This window comes from Microcaecilia unicolor, unplaced genomic scaffold (genome assembly GCF_901765095.1).
Source record: "Microcaecilia unicolor unplaced genomic scaffold, aMicUni1.1, whole genome shotgun sequence".
Taxonomy (NCBI): Eukaryota; Metazoa; Chordata; class Amphibia; order Gymnophiona; family Siphonopidae; genus Microcaecilia; species Microcaecilia unicolor.
Genome location: NW_021963615.1, coordinates 727,710 through 751,617, shown reverse-complemented (window position 1 = coordinate 751,617; position 23,908 = coordinate 727,710). Strand labels below are relative to the sequence as shown.

The following is a 23,908-nucleotide window of genomic DNA, read 5'->3' as shown; positions in this document are numbered from 1 at the left end:
AGTATCTGCAGAGCCCAATCACTGTGCAGAGCGAGACAAGGAGTTTGAGGCAACGCTGACCCTGAGCCCTGCTGTACAAATAAATGTAGGGGGTGGGGAACAGAAACTTGGTGAAGGCTGGGCATTGGGGCATGAGAGAAACTGGGGGAGAGGCTGGGGAAGGGGGCATGAGAGAAACTGAATGAAGGCTGTTTGAAACCTTATTCTTTAATGCCCAAAATGCATGCTGTGATTAAGCACGTTTAATTGCATGATTACAATTTTTATTCACACGATTAATGGCAATAAAAAATTGTAATCATTGTCTACCCCTAATATAATTTTTATATCATTGTACTTATTTCTCTTCTCTGAGATCTGATCATTGTTCATCTTTATTTTAATGCAGATTGGTGGATGGAATTTGGCAGATATACAGGTAACTGAATCTGATATACAATAATTATACCAAACCACCAAGTTTCCTAGAGCGGCCAAGAGGTTAGGCGCGTTTTTAATGTGTGTTAACTATGTATGTGCATTAACCCTATATGTGCCCACAATATCCCTATATGCGCTTACACACTAATTGTGGGCTCGTTAAAAATGCTAACGCACCTTAGTAAACTGTTTCCATCTGAATGATAGTCTGCTTCTGGAAATGGCCACTAAGCATCCAGGGGGTGAGTTACAATTTTCATGTACCGATCGTAAGAGAAAGAAACATGTGATGTGTCTTAGTGACAAAATAGGTGTGTTGGATATGCTCCATTCCGGCATGTCTGTTTCTGCCGTTGGCCACACATTAAAATTTAATGAGTCAGCTGATCCATCCAGCAAAAAAAGGAAGAGATTCAGTGGTCTGTTTGAGAAGCAGAACCAGAAAGTTCCAAAACTACATCTGTGCTTCGTGCGCTTCGTGGTGGATACTTGGAATGCCCTCCCGCGGGAGGTGGTGGAGATGAAAACGGTAACAGAATTCAAACATGCGTGGGCTAAACATAAAGGAATCCTGTTCAGAAGGAATGTATCCTTGGGAGCTTAACCGAGTTTGGGAGGCGGGGCTAGTGGTTGGGAGGCGGGGATGGTGCTGGGCAGACTACAGTCTGTGCCAGAGCTGGTGGTGGGAGGCGGGGCTAGTGGTTGGGAGGCGGATATAGTGCTGGGCAGACTTATACGGTCTGTGCCAGAGCTGGTGGTGGGAAGTGGGGCTGGTGGTTGGGAGGCGGGGATAGTGCTGGCCAGACTTATACGGTCTGTGCCCTGAAGAGGACAGGTACAAATAAAAAGTAGCACATATGAATTTATCTTATTGGGCAGACTGGATGGACCGTGCAGGTCTTTTTCTGCCGTCATCTACTATGTTACTATGTGTTGAGTCAGTAGGAAAGATGGAAAAGTGGTTACATTTGTGCATAATGCAAATGGTGGATTACAAAATAAAAGTGCACAGTGGACAGGATTGCTGTGAAGATCAAAGCCAAACAGATTTATAAATACGACACCCAGAGTCATGAAAACGTGAAACCCTTTTCTGCAAGTTCTGGCTGCTTGTGCGTTTAAAAGAGGTATGCGCTTAAAAAAAGTAAGCCTTTGTGGCGAGGCAGGTTCAGCTGACAACGAAGCTGCAGAAGAATTTAAAACATCCCTGCTAAGTGTGATAGAAAAAAAGGGTTATGTGCCAGAGCAGGTCTTCAATATCGATGAGACTGGATTGTTTTACAAACAGGCTGGCAAATGGACAGATATAACGAAAATGGCAGCCAAAGCCCCTGGTTTTTAAGGCATTTAAAAATCATGTTACCGTGTTGTTGTGCACCAATGCCAAAGGTGATTTCAAATGCAGGCCTCTGTACAGAGCCCAAAATCCTCGTGCACCTAAAGGAAAGAATCTGAATTATTTTTTTTAATTTTTGTTACATTTGTACCCCGCGCTTTCCCACTCATGGCAGGCTCAATGCGGCTTACATATTGTATACAGGTACTTATTTGTACCTGTATACAATATGCCAGTCCATTGGAGATGGAACTACAAAGCTTGGATGATTTCCAACAACTGTTTCGTTCCAGAAGTTGAACGGTATCTCCACCGTAAGAACCTTTCCTTCAAGGTACTGCTGATTTTGGATAATGCACCAGTTCACTGTCGTGCAGACCTAGAAAATGCACAGCCCAATAATGTGGTTTTCTTCATTCCCCCGAACAGAACCATCATCCAGACCCTCGATCAGGCAATAATAAAGGCTTTCCAGTGCCACTACAAGTGGGAGCTTTACAGCAAGGCCTATGAAGCTGTAGATGCAGACAAGGAAGCCATCATGCTGGACTACTGGAAGACAGTGGCAATAATACTACGTTGGGATAGCCTGGGATTGCGTCACACAGCCTACTATAAACAATATTTGGAAAAAAAACTTGGTCAGACTGCATAATGGACTTTGAGGGATTTGAAGGTGTAGCAGAATACATGAGTATAAATGTGGTTCTACGCAGTGCGTCCACCCGTAGACGAGCCTCTGATTTCACTGTTCAAAACTCCCCTTTTTATTAGGTTTTTTCAGAGCCATGCCCAGAGTCTCTTTCTCAGGGGGAGCTGGGTCTCAGGGGAGGTGAGGGCCCAGCATGCCTGTTCAGAATTGTTATAAATTGTTTTGAGAGTACAGGGACGATGGCTGAGTTGGGGAGGGGAAACAGAGATTAACCTAATTGGCTTCAGCATTTTGATGTGATCCATCTCCTGTTTTTATCCAACCTCGTTGGTATGAATAGACTCATTCCAGTAGGGAACACTGAAAATCTGATATCCAATGAGATAAGTCCAATCTGAGACAAGAAGGTGATAATAGCCAATAGCAGAGCATCTGTCATAGAGTGATTGACTGAAGAACCAGCAAATGAGGGTTAGCGGTAGGTGTAGGAGCAGCCAATGAGGGTTAGCGGTGGGTGTGTGAGGAGCCAATGAGGGTTAGCGGTGGGTGTGTGAGGAGCCAATGAAGGTTAGAGCCGGGTGTGCGAGGAGCCAATGAGGGGTAGCGGTGGGTGTGTGAGGAGCCAATGAGGGTTAGAGCTCTGTGTGTGAGGAGCCAATGGGTTAGTGGTGGGTGTGTGATAAGCTAATGAGAACGTGTTGCTCATGTTTATTAATGTGTCGCTTCTCTGCAGTAAATGTGACTCTGGATCCTGAAACTGCTCATCCTAATCTCGTCTTGGCTGAAGATGGGAAAATTGTCAGATGGAGAAACACAGGACAGAATGTTCCGGACACTCCTCAGAGATTTGATACTATTTCTGTGTGCTGGGGAGTGAGGGCTTCACCTTAGGGAGACATTACTGGGAGGGTGGAGGTGGGGGATGTGAGGAACTGGAATATTGGGTAGTGTGTAAAGACTCTGTGAGGAGGAAGGGGGAGATCACAGTGGCACCTGAGAAGGATTCTGGACACTGAGGCTGTGGTTTTGGAGAGAGATGCTGTGCCCTCACCTCCCCTGTGACCCAGCTCCCCCTGAGTGAGTTCCCCCGGGCAGTGGGGATTCTGCTGGACTATGAGGCAGGAAAGGTCTCGTTTTATGATGGCAGATAATAAATCTCATCTCTTCACCTCACCGACACCTTCACAGGGAAACTCCGACCTTTCTTCTACCTCTATGTAGGAGATATGAGAATCCGCCAGGTTTCCATCCTGGAATTAAACAGCAGGACTCAGGATTAACATTCCCAGACTCTCTCTCTCTGCTTGACAATTTGTAGTTATGTTACCAAAGCCTTATATACAGTCATCAGAATATACAAATAAATCTGGGAAGCTCTGCTGCTCTTCCTTATGATTTCATAAAATCCAGCTTCTTTCCTGATATATTTCCTTAATCTAAAGTCTCTGGTAGGATTGTGGAGAGGTGGAAGATTTTACAGATTTGAGTTAAACATGTTCAAACCAATCACTGCTACAGAAATATAATAGTTGAGAATTTCGTTCTTACTGTACAGAGCCTTTAAATGTAAAGAGGGGTTCAGTGACATAGTGAAAGCCACCGATGGAATAAGATATTGTGAATAACTAGTGAATACATGAAAAATCTACAGCTCTGTCCTCTGGGGAATCAATAATCATGAGGTACGTTGAGACTGTAAGCTCAATAGGGCAGGGACTCATTGTACTTCTATGTAATCTGTCTTTTATGATCTGTCATTAATACTACAACGGCAATACAAGTATTAGAAATAAATGGGAGGAGGAGAGGCCTAATGGTTAGTGCAGCAGGTTGCTGAGTCGGGGGACCCAGTTTGATTCCGAATGGACACTGCGACCCAGATATTCATGTCGGGTCAGTTCAGCCCAAAGCAGATAAATTTTAAGCTCTTTTAGTCAGGGATTCATTGTACTCTTGAAGGAGAGCAATTCACATCTACCCGTTCCACTCCACTTAAGCTAGTTGGATACTCGGAACGTAAACAAAAAAATGATTATAATTAAATAATTTCTCTAGGTTTTGAACAACGTTCCTGCACAGAATTTCTGTAACATGGTGGTTAATTTTACTTATTCTTTTCAGCTTTTGGATATGCTGAGAGAGTACTACAGAATGGCTTTAACTATGAAAGTAAGAGCAATATTTACATTCATTTTGAGTAATAAAAAAATACAGCAAATAGTTGATACTTGGATTAATTCAAATCTGACTACAGCAGAAACATATCTTTTTCACTAGATCACCTGATACAATAGAGTGAAAATGTGTATGCAAGTTCAATTCACTAAACCGTAATGGAAGCTTTGAAATTCACTGACCACAGAAATCATAATTGGCATTAGCTGATGTTAGACACCTCTTGTGCACTTCAAACAGGGTCTTTCACTAAGGTGCATCCGATTTAGCACATGGTAATTGCTATCATACAACTGCAGTAACGGGTTTTGCATTATTTTTATAGTTTCTACATCCTAATCTGGGTGTTAAATGCATTTTGTGTTGGGGAGGGGTTCGGTGGAGAATGGACGTGGAAGACATTTTGCAGGTAACGTTCTGCACATAACATGTACTAACCAGCACTTCTGTTCTTAGTTCAGGACCGTTAAATAGGAGGTGTTAAGTGGTTCCACACTAACTGCAACCTTGGGACCATGTTCTAATTCCCATTTTAACCCAGGTCGTCTTCAAAAATATGCTGCCTTAGTTTAGCAGCTACCCTGGGTTAAATTTCTCCATTAAGCAAGAGTAACTGTAAAATCTAACACATTTCAGTTAAAGGACCCCAAAATCTGGCAATTTTGCAGTCTTGTCAGTTTTGATTTATCTCTAGAAAAGGGAACTAAAAAAAAAAAAAAAAGTGGAAATACTTGGTTTTATGAGGATATTTAACCTCTAAATCCCGAGTTTTGCTGGTGTAATACTATGAGATATTCAGCAAGGTAAATCTGCCTGAATTGTCACTGCTGTTCCCTAAAAGTCCATTAGGTGTCAGTGTTCTAAGGAGAGATAAGCCAGCCAATAGGAGAGAGGTACCTGCCATTAAAGGCACTTGCTAGAGAAGCGAGGATTCAAGAAGGACGAGAGACAACAAACAGAACTAGAACAGTGGCTGCCTTGTTTTAGTGGACAAGAATAGGTAACCTGTCCACCCCTACTAAATCATAGTAACATAGTAGATGATGGCAGAAAAAGACCTGCGCGGTCCATCCAGTCTGCCCAACAAGATAAACTCACATGTGCTACTTTTTGTGTATACCTGACCTTGATTTGTACCTGTCCTTTTCAGGGCACAGACCGTATAAGTCTGCCCAGCACTATCCCCGCCTCCCAACCACCAGCCCCGCCTCCCACCACCGGCTCTGGCACAGACCGTATAAGTCTGCCCAGCACTATCCCCGCCTCCAAACCATCAGTCCCCTCCCACGATCGGCTCTGGCACAGACCATATAAGTCTGCCCAACACCATCTCCGTCTCCCGCCACCGGCTTTGCCACCCAATCTCGTCTAAGCTCCTTAGGATCCATTCCTTCTGAGCAGAATTCCTTTATGTTTATCCCACGCATGTTTGAATTCCGTTACCGTTTTCGTTTCCACCACCTCCCGCGGGAGGGCATTCCAAGCATCCACTACTCTCTCCGTGAAAAAATACTTCCTGACATTTTTCTTGAAATGCTAAAAGAAAGGGCAGGAGGTCCGTTTCTGTTTCTGCTACAACATCCAGGGTACCCTTTTCCATCTGTACAGGGCTGAAGGGTATAACAATCTTACATTACATTACTGACATATTCCACTACCACCTTGCAGTTCTAAGCGGGTTACAAAAATCGAGAAGCCAGAAAACCTCTGGTAATTACATTATCTAATAACAAAAAAAAAAAAAAATCTGAACTTGAAATAGAGTAATGAGGGAAGAATAATTTACTAACAATCCTGTAATACAAATTTCTTAAATCTTCTTTCTAAATGAAAGATACAATTGAGAGAATGAATAAAATCCAACAAAATGTTTAACATCTGTCTGTATGAAGAATAGATAATCTACACTGATGCTTGAAAGACCCAGTCGATTTTAACATCTAAGGGAATTAAAGTAACCATTAACTGTATTTTGGTCCATGTCTGGAGAGAGGAGGAAAGACCTGTAAATCGTTACTTCTTATCCGTGAAGATAAAGTGTGCTGTGCCTGAATCGTTTAAAGGAAAGGAAAGTTTGGTTCAGAGAGAAAGACTGTGTGGAGTGAATTACGGAGTAAAAGGCTGGTGCAGCTGCTGGAGCCTCCCCAGATAATACCCGGTCCCGCCCCGGTCCTAAACTAAGAAATTTGATGTCTGCACCTTCCACCCACCCAGCTTTCCATTCTAGCACTAGGCATCTGCAAAAACATTAACAAGTAACTGAAATATAGATCAATTATAACACTAACTAAACATTTGTTTACTGTCTAAATAGTACCTGGGGAGAGCAGGACATATAGCTGCTCACAAGTTATCAAATATAACTTTTCGTAGGGTTCGCAGAGTTCTGTCTCTCTCTCTTTTCTCCCTGGTTGAAACTGGAGCAAAAGCCAGTAGCTCCTGGGTAACTTCAAACCAGGGGCATAGCCAGACTTCCGTGGGAGGGAGGTCCAAAGCCCGAGGGGAGGGGGCACATTTTAGCCCTCCCCCCGGCGCCGCCCCCCCCAGCCGCCATTGCCGCCCCCCATGTCTTTGCCGACCTCCCTCCCCCGCCGCCGCCTACCTTCACTTTTGCTGGCGGGGGACCCCACTCCCCGCCAGCCCACGTTCTCTCCGTCTTGCTCCTGGTCCTATTGCATGCATTGCTGACGTCCTGCACGTTGTAATAGGAGCAGGAGCAAGACAGAGAGAATGTGGGCTGGCGGGGAGTGGGGTCCCCCGCCAGCAAAAGTGAAGGTAGGCGACGGCGGGGGCGGGTTCGCCGGGAGGGGGGTCCAGACTTGAATCTACGGGGGCCCAGGGCCCCTCAGGCCCCATGTTGCTACGCCACTGCTTCAAATTCCAGGCCAATCAGCCCAGAACAACAAGTTTGAAAAAATAGCTGGCCACATCACTGCAGGTCTTTTCTCTGTAACAGCTTTAAACATAAACATGCACCACCTGCTGGCCAAACTAGAGAAATACATTGCAGGAAAATATCAAAACAATTATCACAGTTTTTAAAACCCACTCTTCTGTCCAGGGGCATAGCCACAGGCGGGCCTGGTTGACCCCAGGCCCAGCCACTTTCCCTCCAGGCCTGCCCAGCCAACATCCCCTTGCCCAGGGTTTAAATCTTTTTTTAACTCTGTCGGAAGCGGCCGCATCACTGAACAGCAAAACCTGCCCATCAAGCCTTCTCTTTGTGAGTTCATTCCCTCCAAGCCCCACCTTCTGAAGTAATTTCCTCTTTCCGCGAGGGCGGGACTCAGAGGGAACGAACTCACGAAGAGAAGGCTTGATGGGCAGGGTTTGCCGTTCAGTGATGTGGCCGCTTATGACGGAGGTAAAAAAAGATTTAAACCTCGGACAGGCCTGGAGGGAAAAGTGGCTACGCCCCTGCCACTTTCTCAGAGATAGTTCTGTGTCGGCAGATGGCAGCTAGACCCGCTCGTAAGACTGGCAGTGGAATCAACCGCCCAATGACAAGATGGCGGCCCTGTGAATTTGACAGGTCCTTCTCCCAGCTCCGCATGGGTCTCTTTAAGGTAGCTGCAGAAGCAGCGGCGCTGATGGAGGCTTTGCTGGACAAGCATTTGCAGCCTCTTGAAGACCAACTCAGAAAAGTCCAGGGACCGTTAGAGGACATGATTTGTGAATTCTTAAAGCAGCAGCAGCTTACAGGGGAGCTGGAGGCCCGAGTGCAGGCGGCAGAGGAGTCGCTCTTCCAGGCACATAAAGCCCTTGAGGCGTGTCAGGAGGAGAGTTGCTGGACATGGGTGGATGGAGGGCAGGGGAGAGGAGAGTTGCTGGACATGGGTGGCTGGAGGGTATGACAGGAAGGAGATGCCATGGATGGAGGGGAGGGAAGAGAGGAAGTGAGATGAACATGAATGGAGGGGAGAGAAAAGAAATGCTGGACATGGATGGAGGGGAGGGAAGAGGGAGGAAGGTGATGAGATGAGGGAAAAGGAAAGAGGGAGAAAAACTGCACATGGATGGAGAAAATAGGCAGAAGCTGGATCCACTGGACAGTCAAGTCTGCGGAGGACCCAGCTTTTACTTACGGATGTAGGGCAAGAAATGAAGAGAAAGAAGGAAGTAAAGAAATAATAAATGGAAAGGAATCCCTGGAAACGGAGTTAAGAGGACAGATAGCAGAAGAATCAGATACTGGGCCAGCATGATCAGAAAACAGAGTCACCAGACAACAAAGGTAGAAAAAAATCATTTTATTTTCATTATATTGTTTGGAATATGGTCCCCTTTGAGAATCAGGTGCTCAACGTTAAAAGTTTATATGGGCGTCCTCGGCCGATAATCGAAAAAAAGAAATGCGTTTTTAGCACAATTTGGGTCACTTTTTTTGGACCCTGTTTATTCACGAAGAAGTCCCCAAAAAGTGGCCAACTGCCCAGATGAACCACCAGAGGGAATCGAGGATGACCTCCCCGGACTCCCCAGTGGTCACTAACCCCCTCCCACCAAAAAAAAGAACTTTAAAAACCTTTTTGCCAGCCTCAAATGCCGTAACCACCTCCATGACAGCAGAATGTGTTCTATCCTGTGACCGCCTTTCCATGGTTCTGATGTGCGTTTCCGGGTGAGGGTGACACCTTTTCTGTTAGGTGCACTGCAGAGTCACATCAGCAATGCCTTGTGGTGGGTGTAGGGTATTGGGCTCCGTGATTCCACTAGCTTGTGGCAAATGCTCACGATGTTGGTAGTTGGTAGGCTCTACTCCCCATGGTGCTTTTCCCCCTGCCTACTGGGTCAGAGTGTGCCCTGTTTTCTTTCCGGTAGTCCATGAGGTAGTGGCCATTTTTGTAAGCCAGTTTTAGATCTCTTTCATGTGTTAGCCACGTTACAGAACCTATTCTTACGTTGAATGTTGCTGAAGAGGGCAACTTTACAGCATTCTGCCAGCTCTGACCTACTGCTAATCTCAGTATCAGGGAGACTCGTTGCCAGTGGGGCACAACCTCTGATCTGCAGTTAACTGTGAGTAAACATGTTTATTCAATAAAGGACATTTTCGGAGCGATTAGTCTTCAGGTGTCAACTGGTGTGCCAAGGTTATACAGCAGCAACAAGTCCCTAGAGGGCCTGCGTGTATGCAGGTCCCTGGAGCACTTTTAGTGGGTACCGCAGTGCACTTCAGCAGGCGACCCAGGCCCATCCACCTCCCACCTGTAACATTTGTGCTGGCAAATGGGAGCCCTCCAAAACCCACTGTACCACACGTAGGTGCCCCCTTCACCCCTAAGAGCTATGGTAGTGTTGTACATTGTGGGTAGTGGGTTTTGGGGAGGGGGCTTGGGGGCTCTGCAACCCGTGGTAAGGGAGCTATGCATGTGGGAGCAGTTTCTGAAGTCCACCACACTGACCTCTAGGGTGCCCGTTGGTGTCCTGGCATGTCAGGGGGCCAGTGTACTACTAATCCTGGCCCCTCCACGACCAAATGGCTTGGATTAGGACATTTGTGAGCTGGGCGTTTTTAGTTTCCATTATCGCTAAAAAAAAACAAACGCCCAGCTCACAAGCGACTAAATCCATGGCATATTTGGTCCGTACAAACTGTATTTTGAACCGAAATATGGACGCCCATTTTTTTCGAAAATACAGTCTGGTCATAAGTACATAAGTAATGCCACACTGGGAAAGACCAAGGGTCCATCGAGCCCAGCATCCTGTCCACGACAGCGGCCAATCCAGGCCAAGGGCACCTGGCAAGCTTCCCAAACGTACAAACATTCTATACATGTTATTCCGGAATTGTGGATTTTTTCCCAAGTCCATTCAGTAGCGGTTTATGGACTTGGTCCTTTAGGAAACCGTCCAACCCCTTTTAAAATCTGCCAGCTAACCGTCTTCACTACATTCTCCGCAACGAATTCCATAGTTTAATTACGCGTTGGGTGAAGAAATATTTTCTCCGATTGTTTTAAATTTACTACACTGTAGTTCATCGCACCCGTTTTTGGAAATAGTCGCCCATGGAGATGGGCGTTCGCGTTCTATTATGCCCTCTATGTCACCAAGAGTGTGTCCAATTGGAGAATTAGCCTGCCTCATCTGAACTATAGAGCCTCACACAGCCTCTCAGTAACTACTAGAACCATCACTGTCCCATCTTTCCTCCCCTGCTTAGTCCCAGGCTGGCTCTCATGTGTATATACATAATCATTCCACAGCTGTTTGAAATGTAGAACTCCTGATTCTACACAAGAAAAGGCATGGATAAGGAACAACAAAAGGCATGGATAATGAACAACTGGAGAAAGCATGTATCGGGAGCAAGTTCAGAAGAATTAACCAAAAGAGGCTAAGCAATTTTGGAAGTCTGCTCATTGAGATACAAGGTCAGTGGCAGCCAGCAGAAATAACACTGGTGTGGTACAAGCTCACCTCTGTTTTAAATAATCATTATAAACATTGTGCAAGACGGAACAGAGATTCAGATGTGCACAGCCTTCAGACCAGGGGGGGGGGGTTCAGGGGGGAGGAGGCTTGGCTGGCCCTTCTGCATGTTGGGGGGAGGAGTAACAGATGGGGATCGTGATCACAGGGGCAGGAGGGGGAAACCATTGGCACGTCAAGCGCCACCTCTGGGCGCATTCAAATCTAGACTAAAAGCCCACGTTTTTGAGGCTGTTTTTAACTCCTAACTCCTACTCACCTGTTCAGTACCCAGGTCTGTTTTTATTCCCTAGTTCCTTATTTGCCTTGTTTGTCTGTCTTGAATAGATTGTAAGCTCCGTTGAGCAGGGACTGTCTCTTACATATTAGTGTACAGTGCTGTGTACGTTTAGTAGCGCTATAGAAATGATAAGCCCTCACACTCTGGAATGCACTGCATGAAAGGCTGTGCTTAACACAAGACTATCTCTATTTCAGGAAGCAGGTGAAAGCTTGGCTCTTCAAACAGGCCTTTAATGGAAGAAGTAACTAACAAAGTAGTAAATTTAAAATGAATTGGAGAAAATATTTCTTCACTCAACGTGTAATTAAACTCTGGAATTTGTTGCCAGAGAATGTGGTAAAGGCGGTTAGCTTAGTGGGGTTTTAAAAAGGTCTGGATGGCTTCCTAAAGGAAAAGCCCATAGGCCATTAATAAATTGACTTGGGGAAAATACACTGGTTATTTCTGGGATAATCAGCGTAAAATGTATTGAACTTTTTTGAGATCTTGCCGGGTATTTGTGACCTGGATTGGCCACTGTTGGAAACAGGATGCTGGGCTTGAAGGACCTTTGGTCTGTCCCAGTATGGCAATACTTCTGCCATTTTGATGGAATGTGATCCGTAATAACCTTGGGTCTGTGAAGTATAATAGTTTGGCATGAAGTTCCTTCCTGAAGCAGCTTTTTTGAGCAAGCGGGATGTCATTATATTTTCGGATTACAGCGGATTGGAGGATTTTCTGCTGTCTGGCCTGAGAGCATTTCCCCTATGTGGTGATTACTGCAAGAATTGGTCTATGAAAAACCTAAGAAGTACCGTCGTAGTAGGGATCGAATTCACTGAGCGAAGTGGATTTAAGCGGTGGTGTAACAGGAACCCTCGGCTAGTAAATCAGGAGACAAGAGGCAACTGGTTCCAAAGGCAAGACAGCTTTATTGCTAGCAATGTACAGTACTGAGTTCCGTCTCAGGATACTGTGTGTCAGAAATCACCTGACACTCACATTTATACCTCCCTTCTGGGCCTGCGCATTAGGCCCCTTATACGTCACAGTTGGCATGCGCAGTAAACATTTGTAGTTCTTACAGTACATACATACGTCATAATACTGAAATGATACTAGCAAGGGAAACGAAACTTATCTCCCTGTTTAGCACACACACACATATAATCACACAATGCTTCTTTCACAGAGCTGATAAGGCTCACTGGAGCATAAGGCTCAGAGATGCAGGCTATCTTCTATTCATGTGGCGTCTACGTGCAGGCCGTTTTCTATTTCTGTTGATGGCTCTCTCATTCTCCCTGTCTCCTCAGCTCGAAACCTTGGGGTCATCTTTGACTCTTCTCTCTCCTTCTCTGCTCATATCCAGCAGACCGCCAAGACCTGTCGTTTCTTTCTTTACAACATCCGTAAAATCCGCCCCTTTCTTTCCGAGCACTCTACCAAAACCCTCATCCACACACTTGTCACCTCTCATTTAGACTACTGCAATCTGCTTCTTGCTGGCCTCCCACTTAGTCACCTCTCCCCTCTCCAGTCGGTTCAAAACTCTGCTGCCCGTCTCATCTTCCGCCAGGGTCGCTTTACTCATACTACTCCTCTCCTCAAGACCCTTCACTGGCTCCCTATCCGTTTTCGCATCCTGTTCAAACTTCTTCTACTAACCTATACATGTATTCACTCTGCTGCTCCCCAGTATCTCTCCAACACTCTTCCTTCCCTACACCCCTTCCCGTGCACTCCGCTCCATGGATAATCCTTCTTATCTGTTCCCTTCTCCACTACTGCCAACTCCAGACTTCGCGCCTTCTGTCTCGCTGCACCCTACGCCTGGAATAAACTTCCTGAGCCCCTACGTCTTGCCCCATCCTTGGCCACCTTTAAATCTAGACTGAAAGCCCACCTCTTTAACATTGCTTTTGACTCGTAACCACTTGTAACCACTCGCCTCCACCTACCCTCCTCTCCTCCTTCCCGTTCACATTAATTGATTTGATCTGCTTACTTTATTTTTGTCTATTAGATTGTAAGCTCTTTGAGCAGGGACTGTCTTTCTTCTATGTTGTGCAGCGCTGCATATGCCTTGTAGCGCTATAGAATGCTAAATAGTAGTAGTAGTAGTCTCTTGTAACCAGAGCTAATATTGTGATGTCATAATGCCTCAGGCCACCAATAAGAGCCAACCTCATCAGTGATGTCACAATGGCTTGATTGTCCTATACTTGGCTCACTTTTATTACATAGCTCTTTGAGCAGGGACTGTCTTTCTTCTATGTTTGTGCAGCGCTGCATATGCCTTGTAGCGCTATAGAAATGCTAAATAGTAGTAGTAGTACTGATTCAGTGTGCAAGCCTTGGCAACTAAATGTTACAAGCTGTTATCTACTGCTCCTGCATCCTGTCTCAACCAGTTATTTAGCTTGCAAGCAGGAGTTGACAATTGTTTGTAGTTAGGCACAGTATTAAGGCATAGTGCAAGAAAATGTAAATGTCCAGTAAACATTCAAGTATGGAATGTAGCCCAAAGAAGGCAAAATCCATAGGTAATATGCACAAAGCTTGAGGCCGTCCTGCCAGTCCAGTGGTTGCTGCAGGCCATATCTAGTGTCCACTCCTACAGTGGCATCTGTTTTGAAACCATATTTGGAGACACCATTTGAAGACATCCAGCAAGCTAAGTGATTACTTATTTTTCCTGGAGGGTTTATGTTAGTACAGCCTGTAGGTTTTGGCCTGTTTGCACCTAGGCGTTTTGGGGACATTTTTTGCAGTTTTTTTTCAGTGCTGTGGGCAGTAGTTACGCTTCTTCAATCTTTTTGGTAACCTGTATAGGTTGTTTGGACACTATGTAGTGGACTTTCCAGATTTCTTTATTAGGAGGATTGTGGTTTTTCAGAACCGCCTGGTTTTTCTCCCTTAAAGTGGTTTTTCCAGGGGGTTCGTTCTGCCTCTAATCCTTTATTATTGTACAAAATTCGGGTATTTCCCCCTCCTAAATCACAGGAGACCATTTTCTGTGAAGCAGGAGTGGGAATCCCAGGCTGCTTCTAAAGTATAGTGACTCCTTAATTAGGACAGAGCTGTGCACTTGCTCCTTCCAACCAGGGAGACAGACAGACCAGAATCAGTAGATGGCACCCTCATCTTCCCAGTCTCATCTGCCCGCAACCTCAGAGTCATCTTCGACTCCTCCCTCTCCTTCTCTGCGCATATCCAGCAGATAGCCAAGAACTGTCGCTTCTTTCTCTATAACATCAGCAAAATTCGCCCTTTCCTCTCTGAGCACACCACCCGAACTCTCGTCCACGCTCTCGTTACCTCTCGCCTTGACTACTGCAACCTACTCCTCACTGGCCTCCCACTTAACCATCTATCCCCCCTTCAATCCGTTCAGAACTCTGCTGCACGTCTTATCTTCTGCCTGGACCGATACGCTCATATCACCCCTCTCCTCAAGTCACTTCACTGGCTTCCAATCAGGTACCACATACAGTTCAAGCTTCTCCTGCTAATCTACAAATGCACTCAATCTGCAGCCCCTCACTACCTCTCTACCCTTATCTCCCTGTACGCTCCTACCCAAAACCTCCGCTCACAGGACAAATCCCTCCTCTCTGTTCCCTTCTCCACCGTTGCCAACTCCAGGCTCCGCCTATTCTGCCTTGCCTCTCCCTATGCTTGGAATAAACTCCCTGAGCCCATATGCCAAGCCCCCTCCCTGCCCATCTTCAAATCCTTGCTCAAAGCCCATCTCTTCAACGTCACCTTCGGCACCTAATCATTTCACCTCTACCCAGAATCTAGACTGCCCCATTCTGACTGTCCGCACGTACTGTCCATTAGATTGTTAGCTGACTTCACATGTTGTCCATTAGACTGTAAGCTCCTTGAGCAGGGACTGTCCTTCTTTGTTAATTGTAGAGCCCTGCGTAACCCTAGTAGCACTTTAGAAATGTTAAATAGTAGTAGTAGTAGAATTAGAGTGCATTCGTGCCAAACGAATCTCATTGAATTCTTTGACTGGGTGACGGGAGAATTAAATCAAGGACGTGCTATGGACGTCATCTACTTAGATTTCAGCAAGGCTTTTGACACGGTTCCCCACAGGATACTCTTGAATAAACTAGAAGGGCTGAAGATAGGACCCGAAGTGGTGAACTGGATTAGGAACTGGTTGACGGGCAGACGCCAGAGGGTGGTAGTGAATGGAGTTCGCTCGGAGGAGGGAAAGGTGAGTAGTGGAGTGCCTCAGGGATCGGTGCTGGGGCCCATTCTGTTCAATATATTTGTGAGTGACATTGCCAAAGGGTTACAAGGTAAAGTTTGCCTTTTTGCGGATGACACCAAGATTTGCAACAGAGTGGACACCCCGGAGGGAGTGGAAAACATGAAAAAAGATCTGAAGAAGCTGGAAAAATGGTCTAACGTTTGGCAATTAAAATTCAATGCGAAGAAATGCAAAGTGATGCACTTAGGGAGTAGAAATCCAAGGGAGGCGTATGTGTTAGGTGGGGAGAGCCTGATAGACACGGACGGGGAGAGGGATCTTGGGGTGATAGTATCTGAGGACCTGAAGGCGATGAAACAGTGCGACAAGGCGGTGGCCGTAGCGAGAAGGTTGCTAGGCTGTATAGAGAGAGGTGTGACCAGCAGAAAAAAGGAGGTTTTAATGCCCCTGTATAAGACGTGGTGAGGCCCCACCTGGAGTATTGTGTTCAGTTTTGGAGGCCGTACCTTGCGAAGGATGTTAAAAAAATGGAAGCGGTACAAAGAAAAGCTACGAGGATGGTATGGGATGTGCATTCCAAGACGTATGAAGAGAGACTTGCTGACCTGAACATGTATACTCTGGAGGAAAGGAGGAACAGGGGTGATATGATACAGACGTTCAAATATTTGAAAGGTATTAATCCGCAAACGAATCTTTTCCGGAGATGGGAAGGCGGTAGAACGAGAGGACATGAAATGAGATTGAAGGGGGGCAGACTCAGGAAAGATGTCAGGAAGTATTTCTTCACGGAGAGGGTGGTGAACGCTTGGAATGCCCTCCCGCGGGAGGTGGTGGAGATGAAAACAGTAACGGAATTCAAGCATGCGTGGGACAGGCATAAAGGAATCCTGTGCAGAAGGAATGGATCCACAGAAGCTTAGCTGAAGTTGGGTGGCGGGGGGAAGAGGGGTTGGTGGTTGAGAGGCTAGGATGGGGGAGGGCAGACTTATACGGGGTCTGCGCCGGAGCCGGTGATGGGAGGCGGGACTGGTGGTTGGGAGGCGGGAAATACTGCTGCACAGACTTATACGGTCTGTGCCCTGAAAAAGACAGGTACAAATCAAGGTAAGGTATACACATATGAGTTTATCGTGGGCAGACTAGATGGACCGTGCAGGTCTTTTTCTGCCGTCATCTACTATGTTACTATGTTACTATGTTAATTAGAGATAAAGTTTTCCAATAGTTTATTAACTTACCAAAGCAAGGGATACAGGTGAAGTATAAGAATATACAGATATTCTTATGGGGGAGATCTGACAGAGTGACTAGCCAGGTCTTACATGTCAAAGATACTCTCCCCCAGCATTTGAGTTGTCAGTTGCTTAAATACTCTACGGCTAACATTATTTTTCTATTAGCTCCAATTTTTGGTAAACATGTTTACATCTGATTTGTTTCTGACCGTCTATTGCATCCCCAACTGCTGGTTTCACAAGTTCCCCAAAAAGCCCCTATTTCCCCCTCTGCACCTGGCCTTCTGACGTATTTTTAACCGTCCACTTCTCATTTTGGCTTGCACCTGGTATTTTGTATGTTATTTGTCCACTAGCTTTTATTTTGAATATTCATATTGTCACTGTTTAAGAATTTAAGACAGTTCATTAAACGACAGCGAGATTTAACAGAAATTACTTAGAAGCATAATGAGTCCCTGCCCTACTGAGCTTACAGTCTCATTTAATATACCTCATGGTTAAAGCTTCTCCAGAGTTTACAGTTGTAGACTTACATGTTATTTATTATATGTAGTATTTACAACAGATCATAAAAGACAGTCTGGCTGACATGCAAGAAGGGCTCCTGGCCAGTTAAATAGTGCTAAGACAGCGAAGCACTAATATTCAGTGTCAGATAGCCGGTTATCTCTGCTGAATATTAGCGTTTAGTGCGCAGTAGATAACTAGATATATCTTGTGATATAACCGGTTATCTGTGAATATTCAAATGCCCGTCATTGAAAACGGCCCAACATTGAACATCCGGGCTGAGCACTTATCTGCCCTCCTTCCGCGGACTGAATATGGGCCTCTTTATTCACAACCAGTAAAAAAGGCCCATTTCTCAAACAAATGAAACGGGCGCTAGCAAGGTTTTCCTCGGAGTGTGTATGTTTGAGAGAGTGTGTGTGAGAGTGACTGTGCGAGAGAGAGAGAGAATGTGCGAGTGTGTGTGTGTGTGTGCGAGAGAGAGAGAGAGAGTGAGTGAGGCTGGGTGCGAGTGTGTGTGGGTGAAAATGAGAGTATATGCCAGGGTTCCCCCTCCCTCCCAGTTCCAGGGTCGTCCCCCCACCGGTCTGTCTCCCAGTTGCAGGGTCCCCCCTCCCTCCCAGTTGCAGGGAGTTTTCTCCCTTTCTCCCAGTTGCAGGGTCCCCCCCTCCCCTCCCCTCCCCCCACAGTTGCAGGGTCTGTCTGTCTCCCCCCTCCTTTTGTCTATTCCGTTTGAAACAGCTTTAGACTTCTTTGTACAGCGCTGCCTAACCCTAGTAGCGCTCTAGAAATGTTAAGTAGTAGTAGCTTTTTTGTGAGTGTATAGCAATGACGGCTGCATAGGGGAGTGGAAACAGAGATTAGCATGTTCCGGTTTTTTTTGCTTACGTCAGTGCCTTTTGATTGTTTTGTTTTTGACGGTGTCGTTCCCGGAGCCCTCATTTGACACTCGCCGCATCCGGTCGCTCGCCGTCCTCCCTCTTCGACCTCTCTGACAGTCCAAATCCGGACTTGGAGAGGGAGGGCGGCCGCGGCGGTGTTTGGCAGCCAGTCTTGGACGATTCATAGGCAGGGGGAGGAGTACTGCCTAGGTCGCTGTTTGCTGTGGGGGACGGTGTACGCAGAGGGGGCGGAGTTTAGAAGGCGTTGGGAGGGGCGTGAGTTGAACATCATGATGGTGCCTCGCAGACCACGCAGCCATGGTCCCAGGCACAGAACGTTGGAGGTGAGAATTATATATATAGATTCTTTCATCAGCCCTCTAGTTTCAGCAACTGTATCTGTCACAAACAAGTTCTTGCAATCTGTTCTAATCTTTCAAGCTATACATGGTTTTTTGGATTTTTATTGAGGGCCTGCTGATTTAGATCAAGCCTTTCTTGGCCTATCTTTTCCCAAAGGGTAGGAAGCTGCATCACATTTCTACATTATTAAGAACCTATGATAATACCCTGTTCCCATTGCTAAATAGTGGACTTGTTAGTGCCATTTGGCATTTTCCCTACTGGGAAGTTTGAGGTTCTGTGGATCAATATTTATTAACCAAGGCCGCCGAGAGCCTAGGCCGGGCCCGGGGCAAGACCGCCCCACCTGTGTCCTCCCCCCCCCCCACCGCTGCCACACCCCCGTTGCTCCCCCGGCCGCTGCCACTCCCATTGCTCCCCCGGCCGCTGCCGCCCCCGTCGCTCCCCCCGCCGCTGCAGTCCCCAGTTTCACCTGCCTGCCTGCCTCCACGGATCCGGGCCCCCTGCATTCAAAGTGGCTGTTACAGATCGCCTCGCTTCTGGCTTTCCCTCCATGTGTCCCGCCCTCGTCTGATGTAACTTCCGGTTTCCGTGGACTTCCTGGGCACTGGGAGGCCTGTAGAAGAACATGGAAAGTCTCTCAGAAGTTTTCTTTTGAAAATTAGCTTGAAGGCCCCACAGAAGTTACCTCCAATGAATCCCTTACCAAAAGAGCTTAAAATCTATCTGCCCGATATTCAGCTGGTTAAATGGTATCTGAGCAGCTCTAAGCTTTGGGCTGAACTGAACCCGGCATTGAATATCTGGGTCTCAGTGTCCATCCAGAATCAAACCTGGTTCCCCAGGTTCGCAACCTGCTGCACTAACCATTAGGCCTCTCCCTCTCCCATTTATTTCTAATATTTGTATTGTTATTGTAGTATTTATGACAGATCATAAAAGACAGATTACATAGAAGTACAAAGAGTCCCTGCCCTACTGAGCTTACAGTCTCACTTAATATACAGTACCTCATGATTATTGATTCCCCCAAGGATAGAGCTGTAGATTTTCATGTTATTCACTAAATATTCACAATATCTTTTACCATCTGTTGCTTTCAATATGTCATTGAAACCCCTCTTTACATTTATAGGCTCTAAACCCGTATCTGTCACTCTCACTTGGCCATTGAGATTTCTCCTTGCATTCAAGAGCTCTAATCCCAATTCTGTTACTGACTTTATCAGTGAGACCCCTCCTCACATTCTTCAATTCTAATCCCATCTCTATCACTGTCACGCTGTTACTAAGACCCCTCCTCAAATTGACAGGCTCTAATCCCATCTCTGCCATTCTCACTGTGCCACTGAGATCTCTCCTCACATTCACGAGCTCTAATCCCATCTCTGCCACCCTCACTGTCATTGAGATCTCTCCTCACATTCACGAGCTCTAATCCCATCTCTGTCACTCTCACTGAGATCTCTCCTCACATTCACGAGCTCTAATCCCATCTCTGCCATTCTCACTGTGCCACTGAGATCTCTCCTCACATTCACGAGCTCTAATCCCATCTCTGTCACTCTCACTGTCATTGAGATCTCTCCTCACATTCACGAGCTCTAATCCCATCTCTGCCATTCTCACTGTGCCACTGAGATCTCTCCTCACATTCACGAGCTCTAATCCCATCTCTGCCACCCTCACTGTCATTGAGATCTCTCCTCACATTCACGAGCTCTAATCCCATCTCTGTCACTCTCACTGTCATTGAGATCTCTCCTCACATTCACGAGCTCTAATCCCATCTCTGTCACTCTCACTGTCATTGAGATCTCTCCTCACATTCATGAGCTCTAATCCCATCTCTGTCACTCTCACTGTCATTGAGATCTCTCCTCACATTCACGAGCTCTAATCCCATCTCTGCCACTCTCACTGTGTCATTGAGATTCAGGAGGTGCCTCCCTCTTCCTGGTACTGGAGGAATAGCTTGCATGCCTTTATGTTATGGGAGGCAAGGACGGTTAGGAATTCCCCAAAGGGAAGAAGGGTTTTCATGTCTACCTGGAATTGTTACTGTACTTGCAAACTATCTCCCATAAAGCAAGAAGTGCTGTATTGAACAGGTTTCAGAGCGTTGCCTAAGTTGATACTGTCATATAGGGGTTGCTTTGGGGTTCTCTGCTTGGGTAGGGAGGGTGGATTGGGAATACTGGATGTTATCCTTTCAAAGATGGCCAGGGGTCATAAGAGTCCAGTGTATTTCAAGATATGGATTAAAGTAGGGTTGGGGGAGGAGATGATCTTTGTTATGTATTTCCACTATTCATGATGTATTGTAAGCCACATTGAGCCTGCAAAGAGGTGGGAAAATGTGGGATACAAATGCAATAAATAATAATAATATATAAACGTCAAATTTAAAAGGAAACTAGGGTAGTGAGGGGGGAGAGTGCGGGAGTCTTTTCACAAAACAAAAATGGGATCATGTGTTTACCTGCTTTTTGCTGTATGATGTTTTTGCTTATTATTATGTTCTGTTTGATTACTATTATGTAATCACTTGCTTTTTTTATCTAGACATGTTCTTCCATTGTTTGATGTTATTATTATTTATTGCATTTGTATCCCACATTTTCCCACCTATTTGCAGGCTTAATGTGGCTTATTTAGTTTTGTTATGACATTGTCATTCCATGATATCAAATACAATTAGTGATGTGTAGAGATTAAGTAAGGGAAGAAAGAAGGAAGTGATTAGGGTTGAATTTGTTTGATCCTGAATAAAAACTGTTACATTTTCCAAGATTTCTCTCTTTCAGGATACTGCCATCAAGATCGATACTTCATCCAGATGCAGTAGGTATATGAAACGTTGTCTTTTAATCTAGGACTTTTCTGTGCTTTGAGGCTAAATCTTTCACAATATTATTTAGGGCTTTTTAAATATGTATGTATAGATAGATAGATATATTTGTAGCTCCTGCACTAATTTTTCCATTAATGAGTGGGAGTTGGAAAACAAAAAATGCAGGATTGCTTAGCACCTCCTATTTAACCATTTAACTAGTTAAAGTGAACACGCCCATCCTCCACCCATGGCCCATCCCTCTGAAAAGTATTATGAAGACAGTTAATTAAGAAGTGCATTAGGGCTTAACACCCTTTTGTAAAAGGGTCCCCTAAGGTTTTGTGTGGGGCAACGAGGATTGTGACTTAAGTTGCATCAGAGGAGATGCGGCGTGGCACAGGGAAGGCCTTCCGCTGGCAGGCAAAGGCAGTGTGTATCACTGCCACCCACAAAAGCAAGCAGTTGGGTGGGGAGTGAGAAATGCTGGGCATCGGGGGAGGGGGAAGAAAGAGAGAGAGAGACAGATGACAGACCATAGGGATGGGAGCAGGAAGCCAGGAGCCAATTGAGGGCTGCCCTCTTGGACCTCCTTCTACCTGATGGCAGGCTCTGTCCCTGTTGGTCTCTTTATCTCCTCCTCCCTGGGCCTGTGTGAGCCCCTTCTTGGCCTCTCTTTCTCCATGAGGCATTCTCCATCTTGTTTCAGACAGCACTTATCCTGCTAAGCTCCCTGGCATGAACTCGGTTTTTACCTTGTACATATCTCCCTAATGAGATATTGCACTTTCCAGCCACCCAACTCTAAGCTACTTCTGTTTATTTTCCCACCTCTGCAATAAAGCTGCCTTTCTTCAGATTTCTACATCCAACCTCTGATACAGATCTCAGAATTATGGAGTCTCTTGCCCTGGGGGCAACACTTCTGAACATCTGATTGTGAATAAATTATCTATATTTATTCAATAAAGGAAAATTCAGAAAATAAAGAGGCTACAGGTGTGCTGAGGTTATATTTCAGGATATTGAGACTTTACAGATATTAAGTCTGAAGAGGCTTGACACAGTCCTCAGTAGGGTATGGTGTCTGTAGTCCCTGTTTTCAAAAGATTTTACCAGGATAAAATCAGCGGGTAAAAATTGACCTTCTTGTGAGTAAAGGTTCCCACGCTCTAAAAAGGACAATATGGATAAGTTTAACTCGCACTACCATTGCCATGAGCAGAGGAAAGGTGAAATGCACTGGAACATGTGTTTTGTGATGGACACTTTGTACCTGTAAAGTTTGCTGGTGCTCAGGGTTGTCGCTAGGGGTCACTGCCCAGGACACCAGTGTGTATCTTCTTGTGATCCTGGGTTCATTGCCTCAGATGGTAACAATCCCTCCAGGGACAGGAAAATACCTAAATGCAACTCACCTTGAGCTAAATGCAAAATCCCATCCCTTCCTCAATGAGTCTTATCAGGGCTGCTCCCCTCTCCTGGACTTCCTGAGCACTGGGAGGCCTGTTGATGAACATGGGAAGTCTATCGTAAGTTTTCTTTTGAACGTTAGCTTGCAGGCCCCATAGAAGTTCCCTGACTAAAAGTGCTTAAAATCTCTGCCCGATATTCAGCTGGTGGTGCTAAACGGTATCTGAGCCACTGTAAGTTTTGAGCTGAACTGACCTCGCCTTGGCATTGAATATCCGGGTTACAATGTCCAACCGCATTAAGGGCCCCTTTTACTAAGGCACTGACACCCAAAGAAATATAACGGGCTTCTTAGCATTTAGTGCATACTAAATTTTAGCATGTGCTAAGTCCACTGTCTCTATTTGGCTCACAATCTAAGTTATATAGAGGGGCATAATCGAACGAAAACGTCTATCTCCATGGGCGTTTATCTCCGAGAACGGGTCCGTGAAGGGGCGGACCGAACCGTATTTTCAAAAAAAATAGACGTCCATGTTTTATTCGACAATTTGTGAGCTGGGCGTTTTTGCTTTTCAGCGATAATGGAAAATGAAAGCGCCCGGCTCAAAAACGAATAAATCCAAGGCATTTGTTCGTGGGAGGGGCCAGGATTCGTAGTGTACTGGTCCCCCTCACATGCCAGGATATCAACCGGGCACCCTAGGGGGCACTTTTACAAAAAAAAAAAAAAAAAAGGTAAAAGAGCTCCCAGGGGATGTGTGTGTTGAGCCCCCCAAATCCCCCTCAAAACCCACTGCCCACAAGTCTACACCATTACTATAGCCCTAAGGGGTGAAGGGGGGCACCTACATGTGGGTACAGTGGGTTTGGGGGGGTTGGACGACTAAGCATTAAGCAGCACAATTGTAACAGTTAGGGGGGGGTGGGCCTGGGTCCACCTGCCTGAAGTCCACTGCACCCCCCTAACAACTGCTCCAGGGACCTGCATACTGCTGCCAGGGAGGTGGGTATGACATTTGAGGGTGAAAATAAAAAGTTGTGAAACATCATTTTTTGTGGTGGGAGGGGGTTAGTGACCACTAGGGGTGTCAGGGGAGGTCATCCCCGATTCCCTCTGGGGGTAATCTGGTCATTTAGGGCACTTTTT

The 23,908-nt window shown here is 45.9% G+C and overlaps 1 protein-coding gene across 1 annotated transcript in view; it reads left to right on the top strand.

The window, feature by feature from the left end:
- Window positions 1-442, top strand: part of LOC115459506 (E3 ubiquitin-protein ligase TRIM39-like) — a 40,187-nt gene extending 39,745 nt beyond the window's left edge. The window contains exon 5 of the mRNA XM_030189309.1: window positions 389-442. Within this exon, the coding sequence (XP_030045169.1) occupies window positions 389-442 (54 nt within the window). The remainder of the gene's footprint in view (window positions 1-388) is intronic.
- Window positions 443-23,908: the final 23,466 nt, after the last annotated feature.